Genomic DNA, 25,926 nt, shown 5'->3' with positions numbered 1-25,926 from the left:
TTCCCTTGATCCCCATTATTATTTGCACCTGTGTCTCGTTTCCCCTGATTGTATTTAAACCCTTTGTTTCCCTCAGTTCTGTGCTCTGTGTTTGTATGTTAGCACCCTGCCCTAGTGTTCTGTGTGCTCTTGTCGATTCCGGGTGAAGTTCTTGTGGTATTCTTTTTTTTGTTTTTGTTTATTTTTGGTGAGTTTCTTTTGAGGCCTTTTTGTGTTTTTCCTACCACCTTTTGGATTTGCCATTTTTTGTATTTTAGGATTTTTTCTTTATTAAATACACCGTCTTAAGTACTGCTGTGTCTGCCTCATCTTCTGGGTTCTGCTGTCTATTCGTGGCTCAGTTGGTTAAGTGACTGTTTCTCACTCCGGAGACCCAGGTTCGAAACCGGGTCCTGACAGAAACACAGAGCCAAAAATGAACCCAGAGGCAGCCAGTTCCCAGGACCTTTTGCCACGCTGTCCCACCACCAGGAGACTGTCCAACGCCACGAAGCCGCCCTGGTTCAGCAAGAGGCCTTAATGGCTAGACATTCTCATCTTCTGTCGGAGATGCTGACTTCCATTAAGCAAATATCTGATCGACTTACCCCGGCAACAGTTTCCATCCCAGTACCTCAGGTTCACGTACCCATGGCAGTTAACCCCCTGGCTGAACCTCGTCTTCCACCTCCCCAACGGTTCTCAGGTGATCCAAGTGCTTGTAAAGGCTTTCTCACTCAATGTTCTCTCTCCTTTGAGCTGCAACCCTCGTCGTTTCCCACCGACCGGTCTAAGATCGCATATATCATCACCCTGCTGTCGGAAAAAGCCCTGGCCTGGGCTACTGCTGTGTGGGATGCCCATAGTTCCTGCTGTGCCAGCTACTCTGCCTTTGCTGAGGAATTCAAACGAGTGTTTCAAGGCCCAAGCAGTGGTTCTGACTCAGCCAAACAGCTCCTGACTCTCCATCAAGGTTGGCGCAGCGTGACGGACTATGCCATCCAGTTCCGCACGGTGGCAGCAGCGAGTGGCTGGAACAACGAGGCGCTCACGGAGTGCTTTCTGAAAGGCCTTTCCGACACTATCCAAGATGAACTGGCCACTCGGGAACCACCGGACAATCTCGAGTCCCTGATCAAGTTGGCCTCACGCATTGACCAGCGTCTGAGAGAGAGAGAACTCAACCGTAGACCTCTAGCCCCTATCAGTCCCAGCTCCGAGTCCCCACCTTTATCATCGCTGGCTCCACCGGAACCCATGCAGATTGGACGCATCTCCCAGGCTGAGAGAGACCGCCGGATGAGGGAGCGACGCTGTCTATATTGCGGCAAACCGGGCCATTTCCGTTCCACGTGTCCCGGGCTCCAGGGAAACGCTCTGTCCCGTACAGACCGGGGGAACTGTAACGGGAAACATAACCTCCTCCCATCCGTCCAACTCCCGTCTGCTCATTCCAGTCACCCTCTCCTGGGACAACCACAAGCTTCACCTTCAAGCCTTGGTAGACTCTGGAGCCGCAGGTAACTTCATGGATGGTGTCTGGGCGAAGGAGAATGGCGTTCCCTCTGAACCTCTAAGTGACCCCATGAGGGTTACTACATTGGATGGAAGCCCTTTGGGATCTGGACTTGTCACTCATGTCACTACCTCCTTGAGACTTTCAGTTTCACAACACCAGGAATTGATGAACTTTCATTTGATCTCCTGTTCCGAGTTCCCTCTCGTCCTTGGATACCCCTGGCTTCACAGCCATAACCCTCACATCGACTGGTCTGTGGGCACTATCAAGCAGTGGGGTCCTACGTGCCAAGCTACTTGTATTTTCCAGAATTCCCGAGTTCTACTCCCGAGTCTTTAGAATCCATCGACCTGACCCGAGTTCCCGAGTGTTACCATGACCTCAAACTGGTGTTTAGCAAACAGAGGGCCACCATGCTACCACCCCATAGATCTTACGATTGCCCCATCGACCTGTTTCCGGGCACTTGCCCCCCAGGGGTCGGATCTTTTCCCTATCTCCACCCGAACGAGCTGCTATGGATACCTACATCAAGGACTCTCTGGAAGCAGGCCTCATGCGTCCATCAACCTCCGGCGGGAGCAGGGTTTTTCTTTGTGGCCAAGAAAGATGGTGGATTACGTCCTTGCATCGACTACCGGGGACTCAATGACATAACCGTCCGTAACCGTTACCCGCTACCCCTTATGGCCACAGCCTTCGAGCTGCTCTAGGAAGCAGTTAATTTCACTAAGCTTGACCTGCGGAACGCATACCATCTTGTGCGGATCAGACCTGGTGACGAGTGGAAGACCGCTTTCAACACGCCTACTGGTCACTATGAATACTTGGTGATGCCCTTCGGCCTGACCAACGCCCCAGCGGTGTTCCAAGCGCTCATAAACGATGTGCTTAGGGATATGCTTAACATATTTGTGTTTGTTTACTTGGATGACATCCTCATCTTTTCGAGCTCCCTTCAAGAACACACTAAGCATGTCAGACAAGTACTCAAACGCCTCCTGGACAGCCATCTGTACGTTAAGCCGGAAAAATGTGAATTCCACTCATCCCGAGTACAATTCCTGGGATTTGTAGTGGAACCCGGTCGAGTCCAAATGGACCCTAGGAAGGTAGGGGCGGTAGCGGATTGGCCCACCCCCAAATCCGTTAAGGATGTCCAGCGTTTCCTGGGCTTCACAAACTTTTACCGCAAGTTCATCAAGAACTTCAGTTTGGTGGCAGCTCCTCTCTCAGCTTTAACCAAAGGTGGCAATGCAAGGTTTTTGTGGGGAAGAGAAGCTGAGACGGCCTTCCAAGGACTCAAGCAGCGCGTCCTCTCTGCTCCCATCCTGATACTACCGACTACGGATGAACCATTTGTGGTGGAGGTAGACGCATCAGAGGTTGGTGTTGGAGCTGTCCTGTCTCAGAGGGGTGAAGACAAGAAGCTTCATCCGTGCGCTTTCTTCTCACACCGGCTTACCCCGACTGAGAGGAACTACGATGTGGGGATCGTGAACTCCTAGCGGTTAAGATGGCATTGAAGGAATGGAGACACTGGCTCGAGGGGGCTTCTCACCCGTTTCAAGTGCTTACGGACCACAAAAATCTGGAGTATATCCAGCAGGCGAAGCGATTGAACTCTAGACAAGCTAGATGGTCTCTTTTCTTCAATCGATTCCAGTTTATCCTCACCTATCGGCCCGGGTCGAAGAATCTCAAACCGGATGCCCTGTCCCGAGTCTACGCTCCTGCCATTCGAGATGACACGGACATGCCTGTCCTTCCTGCTGCTAAGATTGTGGCTCCGATCTCGTGGCAAGTTGAGGATACCGTGAGACGTGCTCAAGCTAGCGAACCGGACCCTAAAGGAGGCCCTGCCAATCGGTTGTTTGTTCCCAAGGCAGTGAGGACTCAGGTCCTTCTGTGGGGGCACTCCTCTCGCCTCACCTGTCATCCGGGCGTAGGTCGCACCTTGGAGTTCATCCAGCGTAAGTTCTGGTGGCCTACCATAAGAGAAGACGTTGCCACTTTCGTCAATGCCTGCCCCGTGTGCTGCCAGGGCAAATCTTCTCACCTCTGCCCTCAAGGACTCCTTCACCCTTTACCTGTTCCCCACAGACCCTGGTCCCATATCTCATTGGACTTTATTACTGGACTTCCTCCATCCCATGGCAATACTACTATCCTAGTCATAATCGACAGGTTTTCAAAGGCGGCCAGGTTCGTCCCTCTGACTAAGTTACCTTCTGCCAAGGAAACGGCTGAGTTGGTAATTAATCATGTGTTCCGAGTCTTCGGCATTCCTCAAGATGTGGTTTCTGACAGAGGTCCCCAGTTCGCCTCAAGGTTTTGGAAGGCCTTTTGCCAACTCATGGGGGCTTCTGCCAGTCTATCTTCAGGGTACCATCCGGAGTCCAACGGCCAAACAGAGAGGATGAATCAAGAGCTGGAAACCACCCTCCGATGTATGACTCGTGACAACCCGTCCACATGGTCATCCTTTATTGTTTGGGCCGAATACGCGCACAACACCTTGCGCTCCTCCTCCACTGGTATGTCCCCGCACGAGTGTCAGTTTGGCTATGCTCCTCCATTGTTCCCGGACCAGGAGGCAGAAGTCAGAGTGCCTTCAGCCTTGAGGTTCGTCAGACGCTGTCGGCTTATGTGGAGGAAGACCCGTCTTAATCTGATGCGTTCCTCACAGAGGTATCAACAACAAGCCAACAGACGTCGCCGTCCCGGGCCTACCCTGCGCCCGGCCAGAGAGTCTGGCTTTCCACAAGAGACTTACCTCTACGGGTGGAGTCTCGCAAGCTGTCCCAAAAATACATCGGTCCCTTCAAGGTTACCAGGAGAGTTAACCCAGTTTCTTATCGCCTACACTTACCCAGATCCCTTAAGATTAATCCCACATTTCATGTGTCATTGTTAAAACCTGTTGTTTTTTCTCCCCTTGTCCCGGCAGACAGACCTCCCCTCCGCCTCGTGTCATTGGAGGCCAGCCGGCTTATACCGTCCACCGGATACTGGATTCCCGCCGGGTGCAGCGGTCCTGGCAGTATCTGGTGGACTGGGAAGGCTACGGTCCTGAGGAGCGCTCCTGGGTTCCTGCCAAAGACATCCTGGACCCTGACCTCATTCGTCAGTTCAGGGTCCTCCACCCTGAGAGAGCTGGTAGGAACGTCAGGAGCCGTTCCTAGGGGGATTCTGTCAGGATTTGGCCAGGGTTGTTCCGGGTTTTGGTCAGTAGATGTCCCCATTGTGCTTTTTGTCCCTATGTTTTTCCCTTGATCCCCATTATTATTTGCACCTGTGTCTCGTTTCCCCTGATTGTATTTAAACCCTTTGTTTCCCTCAGTTCTGTGCTCTGTGTTTGTATGTTAGCACCCTGCCCTAGTGTTCTGTGTGCTCTTGTCGATTCCGGGTGAAGTTCTTGTGGTATTCTTTTTTTTGTTTTTGTTTATTTTTGGTGAGTTTCTTTTGAGGCCTTTTTGTGTTTTTCCTACCACCTTTTGGATTTGCCATTTTTTGTATTTTAGGATTTTTTCTTTATTAAATACACCGTCTTAAGTACTGCTGTGTCTGCCTCATCTTCTGGGTTCTGCTGTCTATTCGTGGCTCAGTTGGTTAAGTGACTGTTTCTCACTCCGGAGACCCAGGTTCGAAACCGGGTCCTGACACTTGTGCATTTACTACTTGTCTAAAGTCTGACTCCAGCCAGTGTATGGCAGTGGATTGACTGCATTGTTTGAATGGAATGTGGTCATATTGGCAGTTAATTTGAAACATGTATGGAATCATTCCTTTAAAACTGGATGGCTAGCTAGCTGACAAACATACAGTGCAGATAAATTCTTAAAATTAATTATTTTACACAATTTCTGGCTAACCACGTTTGAGTAACTCCCTGACCAAAATGGCTGACCTTTAGCCCATTATAGGTTCAGGACCATTCTAGTCTTCTAACTCCTAATTATATTTGTGTAGCAACCTCTGGTTCTAGTTGTACCATCAGACAGAATTTAAGGTTGAACAGTGGACGTATATTTGTCTTGACAGTAGGAGTGAAGTTTATGGGAAAAGTGGACTCTTGCCTTTTGGCTGATCCATTTGTGGTTTCACTATGGGTGAAAAAAGAGTTGGGTAAACCAGAAGTGGTCAAGTGATAATTGTTTGTGTTTCTGTTGGTCAGAGGGAGAATGCGCTCGAATACGAATGGGAGCAAGAAAAGTGAATTGTTTATTTCTCAAGAAAAGAGCACCAATGAAATGAATGATCACTAAATAGATAAATATAAAAGTTGACCAGCTGAGGGGAAAGAATCCCTGTGTATGTGATGCTCGTCGTTTGATGCGACGCAGACAGGGTGGCGAAAGTGGGGAAACAGAAGAGTCATTGTCTGTTCTTTTGAGTTTTGAAGATGAGTCTTTGCCCGACAAAAGTGAAGTTAGGATATAAAAGTTATCCTGTACGTGCCAAAAACATTATGATGTTACAGGTGTCAAGCTTATGGGCATATGGTATCCGTGTGTAGGAGGGAGCGTGTGTAGTAGGAATGTGACAAAGACAAAGGAATGTGTAGTATTGGGGAAAGTAATGGAATATGTTAATTGTAGGGGTGCCCATGGAGCTGGGGATCCGAATTGTCGCGTGAGAGAGATGCAGATTGAGGTTTCCAGGGTTAGAGTAGTGCAGAAGTTGTCATGCTGAGGCAGTGAAGAAAGTAGAGGAAGATGGGTAAGGGGAGGAGTGGTGAGAGTAGTAGAGGTATACCAGTACAGAGGGATAGGACAAAAGTGATAAGTTTCAGTAAGATTGGATTTTTAGCATTTATAGCAATGGTTATCAACCGTACTGCAGGGATGGAACCGAAGTCACACAAAAATGAGGTTGTGGTGACAGGTGCAGAGAGGTATTTGGATGTGCGAGTCTTGACATCAGAAGAGTTACAGGGTGTGTTAAGTGGTGATGTCCCATCCTTTCAGGATGATGGCATGAGGTAGGAATAAATACATTTAATTAGTGGAGTATGGTGGTTTTAATGTAAATTAGTGAGTGTAGTGTTAGATGGTAGGGTATATATTTAGTACATTTTTATTTTTCAAGCAAAGTATAAAGGAGTTGTACTCCAGTCTAGTAGGTGGCGGCAATGCAACAAATTGGATCGATACGTGCTACTGGTTTAGACCTCACGTATTAACCAAGCTGTACATCGACATTTTCAAGACCATTTCCATGGTAAGTTTGTGTATTATTGCAGTACATTTGAGGCAACAACATGCAGTTTGTATATGAAAGCTAGATAGCTCACGTGGGCTAAGTGAGCAATACACAGCGCAAAAAGCTAGCTACAATGCCAAGTAGGCACATTGCTGTGTAACTTTCAAGCTAGCTATAACAATATAGTTTAATAACTAAAGTTAGATAGCTAATAAACACCGGTTGAATCAACTTTGTTTCCACGTCATTTCAATGAAATTACGTCTTTACCCAGTGGGGTAGGTAAATGGACGTTGCCAAGTTCTGCAAAACATGTTGTAACTATGTAAATCTAACTAACACCAGCTCCCAAATATAGTTATAGTATAGGTATATATGCTAACTAACTTTTGTGTTCACATTATGTCAATTCTCCTAGGTACCCAGACTTTCAAGCATTGGCCCATTGACTGTATGCTGTTCAAGCTGAAAGGCTTTTCAATGAGTAAGTTTATTTTTCAAAATTGGTACATAGATGCACCTCCTGCCTTTCTGTTCACTTAAAGTAGGTTGATGAAGGTGGTCTAACTATCATCATGTTTATTTCTCTCCAGAGGCCATGAAGCATACATGAGGACAGGGCCCCACTATGACTTTGACCACTACAGACAGCTGGTGGACGAGAACGCAAGCTTTCTGTGGCCTCTTGAAGGTGTTGGAGATCAAGGAGCGGCTGGTTGGAGATCAAGGAGCGGCTGCACCAGGACTTTGCCTGTCCAGAGCTCTCTGGACACTTAGACAAGCTGCAGAGAGAAGCAGAAGCTTTGAGCTGGTCAACAGGGGCTGAAGTCCAAACATTTTATTTTGACCCTCTCAGCCCTTGCGCTGGCTACTTTCCTTCGGGGAATCCCTGTTGAAACCAGTTTGATTGTCATCTTAAGTGGTTCAATTCACCAGCGTTTCCCCCCCAGCCCTTGATTTAGCTCAAGGGAGCAAGTGAACAACTTTGGTCACTTGTGGTATTTCTATGACCGACAATACAATGCAAACTGTAGTCATGTCAAACTCTGGTGGCTGTGGAATGTCACATTGAATCTACAAGGCCGCATTTTTGGCACATCAGAAAAAAGTACAGTGGGGCAAAAAAAGTATTTAGTCAGCCACCAATTGTGCAAGTTCTCCCACTTAAAAAGATGAGAGAGGCCTGTAATTTTCATCATAGGTACACTTCAACTATGACAGACAAAATGAGAAGAAAAAAATCCTGAAAATCACATTATAGGATTTGTAATGAATTTATATGCAAATTATGGTGGAAAATAAGTATTTAGGTATTTAAAATAAGTATCTGGCCATGGCCAGCGATGAGTCCGGATCTCATACCCATTGAGCACATCTGGGACCTGTTGGATTGGAGAGTGAGGGTTAGGGCCATTCCCCCCCAGAAATGTCCGGTGCCTTGCAGGTGCCTTGGTGGAAGAGTGGGGCAATATCTCACAGCAAGAACAGGCAAATCTGGTGCAGTCCATGAGGGGGCGATGCACTGCAGTACTTAATGCAGCTGGTGGCCACACCAGATACTGACTGTTACTTTTTATTTTGACCCCAACCTTTGTTCAGGGACACATTATTCAATTTCTGTTAGACACATGTCTGTGGAACATGTTCAGTTTTTCTCAGTTGTTGAATCTTATGTTCATACAAATATTTACACATGTTAAGTTTGCTGAAAATAAATGCAGGTGACAGTGAAAGGACATTTATTTATTTGTGTGTGTGTGTGTGTGTATACACACTACCGTTCAAAAGTTTGGGGACACTAGAAATATCCTTGCTTTTGAATTAAAAAGCACTTTTCCCCCCCATTAAAATAACATCAAATTGATCAGAAATACAGTAGACATTGTTAATGTTGTAAATGACTATTGTAGCTGGAAACGGCAGATTTTTTTAAATGAAATATCTACATAGGCTTACAGAGGCCCATTATCAGCAACCATCACTCCTGTGTTCTAATAGCACGTGTTAGCTAATCCAAGTTTATAATTTTAAAATAGTAATTGATCATTAGAAAACCCTTTTGCAAATATGGGAGCACAGCTGAAAACTGTTGTCTTGATTAAAGAACCAATAAAACTGGCCTTTAGACTAGTTGAGTGTCCTGCTTTAAAAGATTCTGATAGGCTAATTGACATTGTTTAAGTCAATTGGAGGTTTACCTGTGAATGTATTTCAAGGTCTACCTTCAAACTCAGTGCCTCTGCTTGACATCATGAGACATTCAAAAGAAATCAGCCAAGACCTTAGCAAAAAAATTGTAGACCTCATCAAGCCTGGTTCATCCTTGGGAGCAATTTCCAAACGCCTGAAGGTACCACATTCATCTGTACAAACAATAGTATGCAAGTATAAACACCATGGGACCACACAGCCGTCATACCGCTCAAGAAGGAGAAGCATTCTGTCTCCTAGAGATAAATGTACTTTGGTGTGAAAAGTGAAAATCAAGCAATGGACCATATGAAGATGCTGGAGGAAACAAGTACAAAAGCATCTATATCCACAGTAAAACGAGTCCTTTATCAACATAACCTGAAAGGCACTCAGCAAGGAAGAAGCCACTGCTCCAAAATCGCCATAAAAAAAGCCAGACTACGTTTTGTAACTGCACATGGGGACAAAGATTGTACTTTTTGGAGAAATGTCCTCTGGTCTGATGAAACAAAAATAGAACTCTTTGGCCATAATGCCCATTGTTATGTTTGGAGGAAAAAGAGGGAGGCGTGCTAGCTGAAGAACACCACCCCAACCGTGAAGCGCGGGGGTGGCAGCATCATGTTTTGGAGGTGCTTTGCTGTAGGAGGGACTGGTGCACTTCACAAAATAGATGGCATGATGAGGTAGGAAAATGATGTGGATATATTGAAGCAACATCTCAAGACATCAGTCAGGAAGTTAAAGCTTGGTCGCAAATGGGTCTTCCAAATGGACAATGACCCCAAGCATACTTCCAAAGTTGTGGCAAAATGGCATAAGGACAACAAAGTCCAGGTATTGGAGTGGAAATCACAAAGCCCTAACCTCACAATCCCATAGAAATTTGCAGACAGAACTGAAAAAGCGTGCGCGTTCAAGGAGGCCTACAAACCTGACTCAGTTACACCAGCTCTGTCAGGGGGCCAAAATTCACCCAACTTATTGTGGAAAGCTTGTGGAAGGCTACCCAAAATGTTTGACCCAAGTTAAACAATTTAAAATTGTAATTGAGTGTATGTAAATTTCTGACCCACTGGGAATGTGATGAAAGAAATAAAAGCTGAAATAAATCATTCTCTCTACTATTATTCTGATATTTTACATTCTTAAAATAAAGCGGTGATCCTAACTGACCTAAGACAGGGAATTTTTACTAGGATTAAATGTCAGGAATTGTGAAACTGAGTTTAAATGTATTTGGCTAAGGTATATGTAAACTTCCAACTTCAACTGTAGATATTCAATTTAAAAAATCAGCCGCTTCCAGCTACAAGTAATTTACAACATTAACAATGTCTACACTGTATTTCTGATCAATTTGATGTTATTTTAATGAACAAAATGTGCTTTCTTTCAAAAACAAGGACATTTCTAAGTGACCCCAAACGTTTGAACGGTAGTGTATATACATTGACTTTAGCGTTGGCAAATTGGCTTAGTCTCGTAATGAAGAGCCTGTAAAACGTTGCGAGATTCATAAACATATTTTTGAAATTTATTGGAAAAAATTATTTAACTATAAAACTAGCTAGCCGGCTATGGGTAACTGTAGCTACCTGACAGGAGTGCTAGCTAGATATCTTAGCTTAGTAGGTACATTAATTGCTTTAGGGTGGTTGTTTTTTAAGCTCCACTTCAAGATTTCCACCAAGGACGTTGCCTCTCCGATCATCACTCTCCCTTGCTTGGGCAAGGGACATTTCAAGGTACACTCGGATGTGACGATGTGATTCAAGGGCTGAGGGCTGTCTACTTTGAGTTTGAAACACAGTCAGTCTCTCTTACCCAGTACACTTTAGCCTGATAGCCAGTCTGTTTGTGCTGTCATGTACAAAATGGCTTGACTATACTCAATGGAGATGGCAAGAACACAACAGACCCCTACCCTTCTCCCCCCTGCGTGTGCACTTCCTCACTCCTCATGAATTGAAACATTGTATTGGTATTAACATGGGCTTAACTAATTGTGCAACATATTTCTTTACTCCATGTTTAGTGGGACTGAACCGAAGTTCAGGCTCTATATTGCTGTAACAGTGCCTAGTTGATAGATGTTGGATCTTAGGGATTACATATGGATGTCAACCATTGAGTTTTATACAGCTTTGATGAATCTTCTTCAGTTGAACAAGCGTATATTGACAGTACATGTATAATAATGCAGTGTTCTGCAAGTCCAGTCCTGGCAATTTACTGTATGTGCATGCTTTTATTCAAGCCCATTAATCACACCTAATTCAAATCATGGTCTTCAGCCTTTGGGCCAGCTAACCAACATCTGTAACGATGTGTTCAAGAGACAACAAGTGCTCATTGTGCAGATGTATTTATGTTTTCAATAAATATTTGAAGAAGAAATATAAAGGTAACTGCCAAACTAAAGGAAACACCAACATAAGGGCCTCAATAGGTCACCGAACCACCAGAACAGTTTCAATGCGCCTTGGCATAGATTCTACAAGTGTCTGGAACTCTATTGGAGGGATGCGACACCATTCTTCCATGAGAAATTCCATAATTTGGTGTGTTGTTGATGGTGGTGGAAAATGCTGTCTTGTGCGCCACTCCAGAAACTCCCATAAGTGTTTTGATTTTTTTATTTAACCTTGAGACCAGGGTCTCATTTACAATGGTGCCCTGAGGACAACAGTACAACAAATTCAAAATGATGAATAAAAAATACATTTACTCCAAATTACAGAATCAACACTACAGCTTCAAACACCACAAATACAGTTATTCCATCCAAACAGTTGAAATTCTCAACATGAAAGTCCTAAACGTCCCGAGAGGCACCAGAGAGTCAAGATGTAGGGAGTTTTGTAGGCTGTTCAAAAAATGGGCGCACCAAAACTGATGGCAGATTTACCTAAATCAGTACGTAGTTGTGGAACCTTGAGTTAACCATCCCTGTGAACGGGTTTGGCGTGTCATATGTTTACATTTTAACAGTGAGGTAGGTCGGAAGCTTGTGTAAACAAAGAGGGAACAATGGTGTGATCTACGGGACTTTACTGAGGACCATCCTTTTGATACAGGATGCAGTGATGCGTATTAAAACGGGTGATAAAGTGAAGGGCACTATGGTGGACTGCATCCAAAGGTTGAAGAGTAATGGCTGCTGCATTCCGATAAATGGTGTCACCGTAGTCAAGAACTGGCAGGAAAGTTGACTGTACAAACTGCTTCCTGCTGTTTAGGGAGAGGTATGATCTAGTTATATAAAATAAGCCTTTAAATCTCAGCTTCTTAACTTGCTCTTCCGTATGTCATTTTTTTAAACGTCAAATTATTGTCAACCCAAAAGGCCAGATATTTATAGGATGAAAGAACCATCCAAGGCATAAATGTGTAAGCCATCTGAAATATTTCTAAGAGAATTAGAAAACAGCATGTGTTAAGTACTAAGTTTAAATCAACAAGGATTTTCTGCAAAGCGGAATTGCAACTCCAACAGCCTGGTCAGTTGTAGGGGCAATAGCATACATAGGTTTCATCTGCATACAGGTGATTGTTACAGGTTTTTGCAGATTGACCAATATTATTTGTATAAATAGTTAAGATGTCCCAAAATCTACCGCCGCGGGTTACCTTTAGTAATATCGAGGTTACTTGACACCATCAGAAAGCACATATTGTGTCCTGTCTGACAGATAGTTTCCAAACCACTTGCAAGACGTCTGGTCGAGGCCCATTTCCGACAACCTTTGAATGAGTAGGGGATGCTCAACAGTATCAAAGGCCTTGGATAGGTCCGTAAATATGGCAGCCCAGTGATTCCTATGATCTGAGCAATTTAGTATAATATTTAAGAAACTGTGCTATGTCCAGGTCTAAAACCAGACGGGTACACATTAAGAATATCATTTAAGTTATAAAAGGTACTTGACAGTTTTCCAGTGATTCTAATATTTTTGCAAGGAAAGATTAGTTTAAAAATTGGGCAGTAGTTAGCTAGGTCAGGATCTCCACCAATGGGGAGGGCATGTGCTGCATTCCAGATATTAGGGATAGCACCAGAAGCAATTGTTAAATTAAAATGTGGGTCAAAGGTTCTAAAATGAGGGGGGCAGAACGCTGCAGTAGAAAGGGATCATGTGTATTTTTTGTTGTTGTTGACACAAATGTTTTGCAAGACACTTAATACATAATTGACAAAAAATGGTTCAAATGGGGAAAAAAGGGAGAGAGCAGAGAATGATGCACTTCCAGGCCATGTTAAGAGGTGAATATAGGACTCCCTCTAGTGGAACTTGAGGTATTTTTAGAAACCATTCTGTCAAATAGATGGCCAGCGGAGGCTAAATGGTAATTAAAAGCACCAACAATGTCATTGGTGTGTCTGTTATGGGAGCAGAGGCATGTCATGACCTGCTGGGGCAAAGACTTGACCACATTCCAGAATTTAGCTGGATTTCCACCCCTCTCAGATACACAATTCAAGAAGTACGTTGACTTTGCTTTTCGAACCAGAGTAAGACATCTATTTTTCAAAGAGAGAGAGAGAGAGCACACACCCTCCCACACATACAACCCCAGGTCATACAGGAAATGCTGCTCATTGCAAGTGTTCAATTGGGTTGCGACCTGGTAACAGACACGCACACTTTAAACCCCCTATTTGCCTTTGAGACCTATTTCAAAGTCAGATCTTTTCTTCTAGCCATGGTAGCCAAAATACTGGGCAACTGGGCATTTTTATACATGACCCTAAGCATGTTGGGATGTTAATTGCTTTATTAACTCAGTAACCACACCTGTGTGGAAGCACCTGCTTTCAATATACTTTGAATTCCTAATGGTTTCCTTTATTATGGCAGTTACCTGTAGTTTACATGTTGTCAACAATCCTTTGATTCTAAGCCAACCACGCCTGTTTTTGCCCACGGTTGCGCACACATCGCTTTTGTTGCTGAACAACCCACCCTTCCATAATGCATGACCTCCAAGGTTCATCACAAGACTTCTTCCAGTCATCCACAAGGGGTCAGGTTTGTCCTCTGAGAATGTAACAAATATCCTGTATTTTCTACTTCATTGTTCAGGGATGGATCATGACTAGGTAAATTAGAGATGCATAGGGTCAGACATTATTCTTGTTATCAATCGAGAGAAGGTATCATGCAACAAATGTCTCAAATAGTAGAGAAACTTCTTACGGATCTGACATCGTAATGCACAATTGTAATGTGAAGCGCAGAATCTCAGGCAGTAAACAGGAGAATTTAACAAGATTTAAAGAATGGCTTTCATTTTCCATACTATCAATTTTCCCAATGTTAAATGTCTGGCATCGGCTTTCCTTCTGGGCAAGGCTCGGGCTAGTATTAACATTTGATTGCTCCAGCTCAACGTTTGATAAATGGTTTGCACATGTCTGATGTGTCTTGTCCAGACGGCCAAGCTGCAGCTGGCAAAGCAGAAGGCTCAGGATCACCCAGTGGATGAGGGCTGTCAGGAGAAGATCCAGGAGATCAAGCAGGAGTAAGTGCAGATTTTACCCCTGCTTTCAGGGCTTTATCTCCCCATTGACCCACCCATTCCCTCAATGAGCTGACTCTAAAAATGGAGTGTTGTAGCTGCTGAAGAAGCTCAGTGTCTCGTTAAGCTGCTCCATTGTCATGTCTGATCACTGATGTCATTTTTCATTAGGCCTACCTGCTGTTTGCATGCAGACTACTCACAGGAATGCACTCAATCCTCTTATACCTCTGTCTCCCCTCCTGCAGCATCATAAAAAATAAAGAGGCCTTGAGTGAGATCCTGCAGAACTTTAAATACGACTAGGAGGAGTCGTAGTGATGGGGACTCCCTGGAGGCTGCTGCCCAGACAGGGATTGATGGACTGCTCTGCTACAACTTTCCTCTTTGTATCAATTTGCCTAAGTTATTGATCCCTCCCTCACGCCACCTGACTGCTGCAGTTTCTTGCATCCCAGAGTCATTCCATACCGTGTGTCTCTGCATGTGTATGCCTGTGTGGCCTTAGCAAAAAAAATACTTTTTTCTCCTGTCCTGTAAATATTTTTAAGGATACAAATATTGCCTTAGCCTTAAATATACTTCAATAATCTGACAATTGCTTTCTTAATAAAAAAACATTCCAAGGCAAGTGTCATTCTTTTATTGTTTTATAGACAAAAACAGTCAAACTATGACATATTCATTATTATTATTGATAATTGAACATAACTTAATGAGAGACATATTACTTAGGATCTCTTAAATATGCAGATAAAAAAATATAAAAATGTCTTAATCCGCACAGTCACACAGACACAGTATATACAGTTAAACTTTATGCCACTTAATTTCAATAAGAGGAATCCAGAGTGGTGCAAACCCTCAGGACAAGAGAACACTTCCATATTAACAACAAACTGCAGAATGGGCTTTGGTCATGGTGACCCACAAACCTGACTTCAATCCAAAAATATATCAAGTTCAATTGCTATTACTGCAACAAAGCCAATCTACAAAATGGTGTGTTAGCATTTGCTAGCATACCAACCATGTTTTTGCCAGTAAAAGGCCCATACAATTAAATTGCATTGACACATAGCTTAGACAACTGTGTGGCTATTAAAGTGGTTAGAATGGAAATACATTATGAAAGTACATTCATCTTCTAGAATTCGGACAAATGTTCTGTGATTGAGTTTCCTGAACAGGAGCTGAATTAGTGAAGTTCTTTGTACTGTATATGACATTCCAGGAGGATTGCGTAATGCCCTTGTCTCTCTGGTAAAAGTCTGTGAAGCTGGCCACTACGTGTCTGATCTGATGGTAGTCAGTAAGATGATTTATGGCCATCTGAGTCAAACATGTACTAATGCTACATTAAGAAACGTTTCCATGCTCCCACTCAGTGATCAGAGAAAGGCTCTCCTCTTTGCCACTCCCCGGAGATGTGTGTGTAAGAGAGAGTGTGTGTGGAGAGGAGGGGATCGAGCAGTTCTTCGAGATAGGTATTGGTATCTGAGCAAAGAGCGATTCCACTCTATTTGAATCCTGGGCTGCAGACAGTAGTGTAACGCTGGCGTCTCGCATCAGTTCTTTTTCTGTTCCATATGGATTCCTACAAAAAAAAGTTGCTGTGTGTGACCAAATGCTGGAATATCCAGTGTTGGATGGCTTTTACCCACAGGCCTCAAAGTGGCCTTCTAAGACAGTTTCTCAGTTGCTGTTGTGATTGTTGTTAAAATACTTCAATGATGTTTAGCATGTGTTAGGATTTATCACATTGTAGAGTCTGAAAGAGAAAACATATGCTTAATATTGGGATAATTAAATAGACAAAGGATGGAAATTCATATCATTATCATACTGACACCAATTGCGTATTGGTAACAGCCAGTTAAACTGCTCCTTTTCTCTCTGAGGTTAATCAATATACGCCTGTCAGAGCAGTTAAACACAGACATTATTCAGGGACACCACACAAATCAGGTGAGATAAAAGACTCGGGCAGTTCCCTTGTCCTCAGTAGCATAACAACCAGCGATTGGGTTCAGGGGGCGAACAGAGGATGTGGCTTAGCGGTGAGCTCAGTCCTCCTGGCTGCCATTTGGGCTCAGTTATGTTGTGAAACAAGCTCCTCACGTCACAGAGAGACAAAACACAAAAGGAACACATTATAGTGGTTGTTAATTATATTTACATGCTCATTTCCCTTTGTTGTGGCAATCGACTGAAGATCATAAGTCTATGCCATTAAAATATGTAATAAAATTAGATTTCATGACTTGGAGAACTGAGCGGATATCAACTTTATGCTGTACTCTGGGCCAATAAAGTGGAAACCGCACACATACCTGAACATAAAACATCAGACTGAGACTTCAGAAAGTCTAACCAGTTCTAGGGGAATGGTTCTGTGTGCTTCCAAAACGCTGACCACATCGCAAAACACAAAAGTACAATTCAGGACAAAGGGGGTCAGAGAATAGGGGTGTATGCAGAGTTCAACACATTGACAACAGAGGGTGTTGTTGTGATAAGGAGCTACAGTAGCCGAGTAGTACATAATCATGGTGCATAACCGTGAAGCCTATGCTGAGCTGGAACAGAAATAAAGGGGATATTATTCTTACCTACATGGTTGCGTGTTTTATGAGATTTCTGCAGCCACACCCGCCACTGGTCGTAGAGTTTGATTGACATGCCGCTGCAGCCGCATGCGTGTTTGCGGACCCAGCCAAAGAACTGCTTGAGCTCCCGTCGCAGGGTGGAGTTCTGCTCGCCCGACTTGGGGTCACATGACCCACTCGGCAGCGGCTCTGCCCATGGAGAAGGAAGGCAGCAGTGTGGTCAAGGACAAGGTTAAATAGAGAGGATAGCTCCTGCATGCTGTCCACGCACTACCTGCAGTAGCTGGACCATTATGTGTTTTTGTTTGACCATGGGGAAAAAGAGCTATCGCGTAAACACCTCAATTCAGGTTTAATGGAATTGAACCCACTGTCTCTTCCTACAACTAAACCAGCTGAGACCAGATTTGTCAGTGGCTCACACAGGGCTAGGACCTCAGCATGACCTCTGGGCTCTGGCTATCGTGAAAGGTCATTCTGCTGCATATTGAGAATAGTGAATTTGATTACAATAGATTTGATATGACTACAATAGAAGGGATTCACAAAATGGATCTGGTGCACAACCAGTGTAGAGGGCAACATTATTATAAAGCCTGCCACAACCAATACTCCATTGCAAACAACAGAGCCTGATAACAACTTCCTCCCCATTGGAAGTAAATACCACATAACCTATGTAACCCATTATCTGCTGTTGTATTTCCCAAATCTGTTTCCACTCTGTGTTAATTCCCTGTGTGCAACTGACAGACGACATTTCAACTTGATCAATTTTTCAAGGCTAACGAAAGTGAAAAAGAAGTCTATCTATCAGATGTCCCCCTCAGCTCTTTGCAATTTCAGCTTGAGTTCTTTAATCCTTGGATGAAAGATCTCTATCGTGTCATTTGATGTTTGGCTTTCTGGGGTCACATACGGTTTGGATCTCATTTTCCCAGGATGTTGAAGCCTAATCTGGGATGAGGTTATTGTTTCTTTGGTTTATTTGGCAATGAAAGGTTGAATATTAGTGGGTAGTTTTTATGTCCCATGGCTTATGAGCTATAATAACACTGTTTGATCTAATAATAAACTTTGGGAAGTATTAAAGATTACGACATATCTCCCACAATAATATCTCCAATGTGCACTATTGAAGATCATTTTATTAATATCCTCTTAATAGCATTGAAAACGCATGTAACAAGTGCTCACGAATGTCATAATTGCCCCCGCAAGAATATACTCTATGTCTGATCTAACTAAATGCTAATGAAGCTAAATAAGCCCTTACAATATCCTTCCCCTTCAAGAGCTATGTAAATCTTTACTCACCACTGTGGGGTGTGGAGGCAGCTGTAGGGTGGCTCCAGTCACTCCAGATCCCAGCCTTCCTGGAGCCGTAGATCCCCACTGGGTTACACCTCACCTGGACAAAGTATACTGTCCCTTCCCTTAGCCCTGCTAGCCGGCACGATGTCTGGTTACCTACATCATCCACCAACTGAGCGCAATATCAAAGGAAACATATAAAAACACGCTCACAGTGAAGCTATTAACCACCACACTCACAGTGAAGCTATTAACCACCACGCTCACACGTTCGGTAGTATAAATCAAATTTTCACACATAGCACTTGTATATTTCAGTAGAAACAGAACTCACAATCAAGCATGCACAAGTTTGGTTTAACAGCCAAAATATAGCTCTATAGTCCCTCGAGAGTACCTGCCACTCATGCATCTCAAATATTTACACAGATAAAAGATGCCATCGGGTTTCTGAATCATAAAGACAGAGAGAAAGCGAGAGAGAGAGAGAAACATGTCTGAATGTTGAAATAAAGTACTACTCTACCTTCCATTCAGTGCTGTCTTCCAGTCGGTAACGTATCTGGTATTTGGCCTGGAAGAGGAAGTCTTTAAGTGCCGGAGGGCTGCCCCAACGCACTGTCAGCTGGTCCTCAAGCTCCCCCACACGACTCACATGGACGTTGTCTGGAGGGTCTGTAGTCACTGAAACAACAGGGACGCAGACACAAGTTAGTCACAAAGCTGTGTCGTTATATGCCAAGACTACGGAACACAAAACTCAGTACAAAGAGTATATCACACTCTCAGCACTGCTTCATAAGCACTAAAATACTGTATACAATCTTCGTTGTTTAAGGTTTTGCAGTAGATTATGTTCTGTATTTCTGACAGAACTAGTAGTGGACTAATCAGCATCCTTTGGATGACCCCAACAAAGTGTACCTGAAAGCACTCTCCCCTCTGAGGAACCTCCTGATAAATATTGTACCACACTGTAAAGACACTACAGCTATATCTAGACACCACAGCCACCATGCTTGAATAAAACATGGTGATGAATGTTTAATGTCAGGGCTGGGCTGTACTGTTGTCCAGCACCAACGCTGTCTCCCTCATGTACTCTGACAGAACGCTTTGCTTCTCTCCTTAAATTCACTTTATTTCACAGTCTATCCACTGCATTTGATTGTTTCTCTCGCCCTTCCTTTCTATCTCACTGTCTTGTTCTCTTTCTTCCTCTCCTTCTACTCCTCACTCTCCTTCTCTCTCTCCTGCTCTTTTTCTCTTCTTCTCTCTCGCCTTCTCTTTCTCCCCTTCCCCCCTATATTCTTCTCTCCCTCTCCCTCTCCCAGTCCTTTTAATGAGTGTAGTTATGGAAGCAGGGTAATGAGGTCAGTGTCTGTTTCTGCCTTCTCTCCCCAGTCTGATGATTTATGCACACAGTACTTTTGTCCCTCGCTCCAGCATTAAAAAAACATGTTTTCCCTACGCAATAAGGCTCTCAAAGAAGTAAATTACTTTGATGCTGCTGATAGAGGGAAAGGGGGGGGTGAGAGAGAAGAGAGTGGGAGAAAGAGAGAGAATCATATAAAAATGTCAGCAGCCCATTTGTGCTTTTCTATAAATCTATAGCTCCCTTCATTTCAGGTTTGCCTTGTTGTTTGTTTACTGATGCACTTTATTGGTTTGACCAAGTTCACCCCTGGGGGAGCAGAAAATCATGGAAGATTCCACAGAAAAATTCCACAGCTTATTGTTTCCATTGTGGAGAGGGTGAAGAAACAAGAGGTTAGTGATGCATCATGTTATAGGGATCCTCTGTCTTCCGACCAACCTACCTGTGGTCTCTAGATGTGTCAGGTACAGTAGGGATGTAGCAGACCAACACAAAGATCAATTGCTTACAGTTTTCTTTCTACTCACAGGGACACGCCTTAATCCTAAAGCTAGACAATACTGCAACATATGGCTAATGATAATCTTTTTTTACCATAAACTAGTGTTGTAAACTGGCTTACTCCAACAATACAACTCCAAAATGTACCAAGGCCAAGCTAAATGTTGTTGGAATTAACAAGTGATATGTAGTTTTGTGTCCTCAACCTTATCTATCCATCATCATTTGTGTATCACTTTTTTCCAAACGTCTGGTGTTTAATGAACTTTTACGACAGGTCAGTTTATCTTTTGTAATCACAGCCAGAATCGATGATATTGTTATAGGGATGGATTGAGAACACATAAAATTCCTTTCTCACATGAAAGTGTGTTAGCCATATGCAGGAGATCTGGTGGTGAGTTAGAGAGTGAAGTGAGGCGAGGAGGAGAGGAGAGAAAAAGGAAAGGATGGGCTCATGAAGGACTCATGTAACACGGGGGAGCGGAAGCATTTATCACGCCCTCTTGTCACTATGGTGACGGGACACTTTCATGCCCTGCCCACTCTGGCACTCTGGTGAGGGCGGGGTGTGGCGGGCTGGGGAGTAGGAGGGAGACTGGGCCAAAGGCTCACTCCACTTACCCACATCCAGAATATCCAGAGTGATGACATCAGAGGTGGCAGTCCCCAGCTGATTGGACGCCTCCACCCAGATCTCGTAGGGAGTAAAGAGGGCCAAGTCCCGGGGGATGTAACACGTGTAGCGTTGCCCCGTGCTGTAGTCCTCACATTCTCTCTCTCGCCCGTACCACCTGCACAGAACACACAGCAACGTGAAGACAATCATATCTGTACTAAAACGGTCAATATAATGTACTGCCAACAACTAGCGAAGCGTAACATTTTCAGTGTGCTCTGGACCATGAAATGTTAACAGTACAAGTGGCATTACGAGTCAAATGAAAGTCCATTACACATCTATCTGCAGTACAAAAGGCACAATTGCAGTCTTAGAAATGCCTCATCAGAATGACATAGGCCTCTAGTGAGTAAAATAAAGTAATTGTGTTCCAGGTGATGCATCTATCATTGTTTCTAAGCAGAAATTATGGTGGGTTGGGTGATCACCTGGGAGATGCTGGACATCTGTGGCTCTCACCTCAATTTGTACTTGAGGGTGTATTTGGTTTTGATGAAGGTTTCACCCCGACCACCGGGGGTCCACTTGCAGCTCAGGTCCTTTGTATTTCGGGACCAGCAGGTTAGGTTGACCGGCTTCTCCGGGGGCACTGCATATTAACAGTGAGAATACATGGTTCTCTCAGTAACTAATCACAATGGTTGTGTATCATACAAAGCATGCATTGTCACTCATAATCCCTAGCATGGATTAAACAAACAATTAAACAAATACATTGCTATAATAGTTCCTATCACAATGGTGTGTCAAATTCATTTTGCCCTGGGGGGCACATTGGTGTTCAGCGAGGTCCGGAGGGCTGCACTGAAAATTGGTTATAGTTCCTCAGAGTCAAAATTAGTAAAACATTTTCCTCTCTCCATCATTTTGAACAATTTCGAAGCTTCCTGACTGTCTAGCTTTCATTTTGGCTATTATTAGTGGGCCGGACACGGTCAAGACACTGTATGAATGTAGGTCCATTAACATTTCTAAACAGTTTAGATCTGGTTTTAGTCATTTTAAAATGTATTGAGTTCGTTTCCCCCAACCCCCAAAAATATTTATAATCAATAAAAATAAGAATTTTATATATATATATTGTTTTTGTGGCCTTGGACCCGGCCAGTGGAGAGTAAGTTTGACACCCATGCACTGGCACATTACTTAACCTCAGACGACAGGCTAGAGGATTCAGCTGCCTGTCTCATTTCCTCTCAATGATAGACTATCAAACACAGATGTGGAGAGAGAGAAGCAAAGTAGTGGCGCTGATTACAACCTATTGAGAAGCTAAACTGAGGCTTTGGGGTATGATTCAAAGACAGCATTACATACTGTGCTGGGAGACACTACAGATTAGAGTGGGGTAATATAACAGGCTTTAAAGAGCAACTACCTTTAAAAAGCAATGAATCCCTTTGAAAACAACCTACGTGACATCGATATAAGTCAGAAATAGTTATTCTAGTGTCAAAATTGACTGCAAAGTGTAAATAGGATTATTTTGTCTTGTCTAAAACGGAGTATGGAACATCTGTGCGTCACAATGGGTAAATTATGGTTGGGTTTTGATTTGACGATGTACATTTGCCCTCTAACATGGGGTGAACAGATACAGTAATTGCTCTCTATCCAATAGCATAGACATTGAGACAGACCTGCCCAGCAGGCCGACTTTGTTTACATAAAACAACATGTCGTACATCTTTTACTTGAGAAATACTGCACTAAACACCTTAGTTAGATGTAAAATTGCGCAACTAAAACATCTTTGGCAAAAACGTCTAAATGAACTACAGATTTCTTATTTTAGTTATCTTAGATTCATTCTGGGGATTTTGAGGAAGTGAAATAATCTGCTTCTACAGTGTCTCATGGGGGACAAACATCATTGACCGTACACGGAATCAGTAAGAAAACACTCCTCCGAGATTGAAATCTTGTTTTTCTAATGAGCAACAGAAAAACACGTGCCAATCGAAGTGTTCAGTGGTTCTTTAAAATCATAGCAAACACACAGTTTATCATCAAAAAGGCACAAGAAAAACAATAATCTCTTTGTAAATGCAGAGCCCTGAGCTGCTTATTCAGACAATATTGATGCAAACAAACAAATGCATTTGCCAATATCTCCTTGTTACCCCACAGCGCTGTCCTTTTGAGCACACCCCTTTTAATGCACCAGGAAACGTCATAATGCAGTTTTTCAGAACATCACATAATTGGTTGAGATTTGTCATTTTCACCCAAATTTAAGGAGGAACTAAATCTGGAGGGGGAAATATAATTTTGTTGTGGATTAAATGTACTGACAACTTGTCCCCAGAAGAAGTGGTTGAGGCCTCCAGGGCCAACCTGACACTTACTGCCCACGTACAGACAGGAGCCAGCCAGGACATGTCCGTCTCTGCTGTGACACACCAGGTTGTCCCCAGACTGCTGCTGGGAGCCGTTGAGGCGGTGCAAGGTGACACTGAGGCCGTTGGTGCTAAGCAGGCCGTAGGTGCTACTTGGGAGTCTCTTCCCGTTAAGGGTCCAGTACATAGTGTTGGCATGCAGCCCCCGCTCGGGGCTCACTGTGCACGTGGCCGTTAGGCTGGAGCCCATCCACAATGCTGGGTCTTGGGGGAAGATTACAGCCACTTCTGGGGGGGGAGACACACAGACACACTTTACTTTATATGGGCTGCACTCCTAGAGGTGATGATGGCTTAACACGTATGGCAATAAACTTTGATTTGATTTGCTTGAATAGGTTTGTTCTTGATCTCATGTCTGTTCAGAGTGAATAGATAATGAATCATAAGCAACCTTTGCTGTTTTTTTGAGTGCAAACACTCCAACCCGGAGAAGAGCTGGCGATATTTATGACCTGAGAGTAATGAAGTGGATTTATGGGTCCTGGGCTGAAACTGTTGGGAGATCACTTAGAGAGGTCAGACAAGGTTGTTGGTCAAATTCTTTAATGCTTTTCCATCCTCACTAATCCTTAACTCTTCTGACTCTTGTCTTATGATTAATGCTTCATGAGAAATGCCCGGAGAAGCGATACTGTTTGAAATGTATGCTACCACTCAGTTCCTTTGGGGGAGATTCAAGGGTTAATGTAAGGTTTATTAAGTGTGCTCTTGGTGGGCGGTGGACAACCTATCTAACATATGTGCCAATATGCTGCTCACTATGAGTCTGACTGGGCTAAAGAGGACTGGGTGTGAGACATTTTGTGCTGAATTCAGTGTGTGCACTGATATTTCCACTTTATGTATAGCTACTCAAATGGGGTAAATTTAATTGTATGTTTCACAGCAAAATTGCCAATGAGGAATTTCTAATTAATTTGAAATGTTGAACTTGAAAACCTTTGTGGCACATTTCTCTGTTATTTCAGTGCTATAAGTCCAATAATGCATTACAATGAAAAGCAATACCGTAGATATAAAATGATTCAGCATTCACTTTGTCTGTGGAAGACTGTCACAGAATAGCCTGTTGATTTCAATGTGTGAAATATCAATGGAAAATAGTTTACATTTAGTCATGCACAAAGATGTACAATGCCACAATCATCTTAAAAAACGCTTAGCATACTTGTTGCATTAGACAGAGCCTAAGTAGTTATAACCAATTATTTACCATTTATAGGCAAATCCAGAATGCCCTATATTTTGGACAGCAAAAAATCTTGAAGTATGACATCTTCAAATATCACTCATCATCTGTTCATTCATTACTGTATAAATATATGTCCTTTACTTTTATTACTGGTCAAACATTTGATAACTTGGCAAGTAGACATGTGGACAGTCCTGGACACCTGTGATCCAGTGAGTCTTGTGTTTCGTGTCTTTACACAATGTACATACAATGTATCTAACACATTGTTAAGACTTGTACCATGTATGTTACATTAGATGTAACTTTTTTTGTTGACAAATGGGGTAGCGCCCCTCCCCTTCAAATCAGTCTACCCGGAACGGGCTTATGGTAAATTTGGTAGTCGGCTTCTCACAATATCACACTTCAGAGTTTTGTACTTACGTGTCGATGAGGAGAACACACGTGGAACAAACAGCATGAGACACAACATGGAGATCATGTTTCAGATAGCCTTTTTGCCTTTTTCGTGTCCTTTCGCTCTCTTGTCCTTTCTTTCCCTCTTACGTGGGTTAAAACCACACTCCTAAGGGAGAAAACGAAGGAGTTGAAACCCACCTCTCCAACAACGTTGAATCAACAGTCTGATTCTAACGAAGGAACTACGTTTTTACATCGAACGTCGGAGCTCCGTATGTAAGTGCGGATAAGCTGATAAACAGTGGTTGTATGAAAGTAACTTAAGGTTTGCCTTTAGTTTAGTGAGGGTTTGCATTGGTGCACGCCTCAACAGCTACAATATTCAAGTTGATACTTTATAAGCCCCTCCCTTGTCTTCCCACACAGTCTCAAGTCATTATTGCTCTTTATTTTGTCATATCCATCCCCCCCCCCCCAAAAGAGAAGAAAAAAAACATTTCAATAGCCCATTTCAAAGTATATATTCTATTTTTTTCTATTCTAGTACACCCCCATCGATTTTATGTTTAGGTTTACTTCATTGTTAGGCTAGGCAGGTGATTTGATTCACTATAACACAGCATGAGGTTTACAGGGACATGTGATTAAAGTTCTCTTAAGGCCCTATAATCAAAAGCAAAGCTAAATTCATACAGGTTACATGGCACATTCTTACACTGTACAGGATCCATCCTATCCAAAGCACTCATTCGAATAATTGACTAAATATGCTATTTTGGTGTTTATAAAACCAAAGTTAAATGTGGTGCAAATGTGTTTTTTCACTTTTCACATGACAAAGGGGTAAAGAGTGGGATTTAATTGTAAGGGGTTTATTACAGTAGGCTATAGTTAATACCTAGGCTATGCATTAATTAAAAAGAATACACGTTTTTACATATATATTATATAGGCCTATAATATAATACTTGTTTAGGCTACATAATAAAAGACTGTGGGTCAATAGTTGGCATGTCTCATAAGCTGC

The 25,926-nt window shown here is 43.2% G+C and overlaps 1 protein-coding gene across 3 annotated transcripts; it reads right to left on the bottom strand.

The window, feature by feature from the left end:
• Window positions 1-15,845: 15,845 nt before the first annotated feature.
• On the bottom strand, window positions 15,846-25,280 carry LOC135512795 (cytokine receptor-like factor 1). Of its 3 annotated transcripts, none has more exons than XM_064935179.1 (8): window positions 24,924-25,280; window positions 23,252-23,530; window positions 21,363-21,492; window positions 20,846-21,015; window positions 18,869-19,026; window positions 18,346-18,514; window positions 17,036-17,217; window positions 15,846-16,016 (listed from the first exon to the last, which is right to left on the bottom strand). In XM_064935179.1, exons 1-8 carry the CDS (start codon window positions 24,979-24,981, stop codon window positions 15,939-15,941), a joined length of 1,224 nt encoding a protein of 407 aa, XP_064791251.1. In that variant the 5' UTR covers window positions 24,982-25,280; the 3' UTR covers window positions 15,846-15,938. The 3 variants fall into 3 exon arrangements, with proteins under 3 accessions (XP_064791251.1, XP_064791253.1, XP_064791252.1); XM_064935181.1 differs by having other exon boundaries at window positions 15,892-16,016; window positions 17,032-17,217; XM_064935180.1 differs by having other exon boundaries at window positions 15,923-17,217.
• Between the last annotated feature and the right edge of the window lie 646 nt (window positions 25,281-25,926).

Source organism: Oncorhynchus masou, chromosome 24 (genome assembly GCF_036934945.1).
Source record: "Oncorhynchus masou masou isolate Uvic2021 chromosome 24, UVic_Omas_1.1, whole genome shotgun sequence".
Lineage (NCBI taxonomy): Eukaryota > Metazoa > Chordata > Actinopteri > Salmoniformes > Salmonidae > Oncorhynchus > Oncorhynchus masou.
This window is presented reverse-complemented; position numbering and strand designations above follow the sequence as displayed.

Bases quoted from the DNA above. Each gene is read 5' to 3' on its own strand.
- LOC135512795 (XM_064935179.1), bottom strand. From the start codon at position 24,981: ATGATCTCCATGTTGTGTCTCATGCTGTTTGTTCCACGTGTGTTCTCC. The intron at 23,531-24,923 runs GTAAGTACAAAA...CTCCCCCCCCAG, and splicing joins TGTGTTCTCCTCATCGACAC to AAGTGGCTGTAATCTTCCCC. The intron at 21,493-23,251 runs GTAAGTGTCAGG...GTTAATATGCAG, and splicing joins CTCCTGTCTGTACGTGGGCA to TGCCCCCGGAGAAGCCGGTC.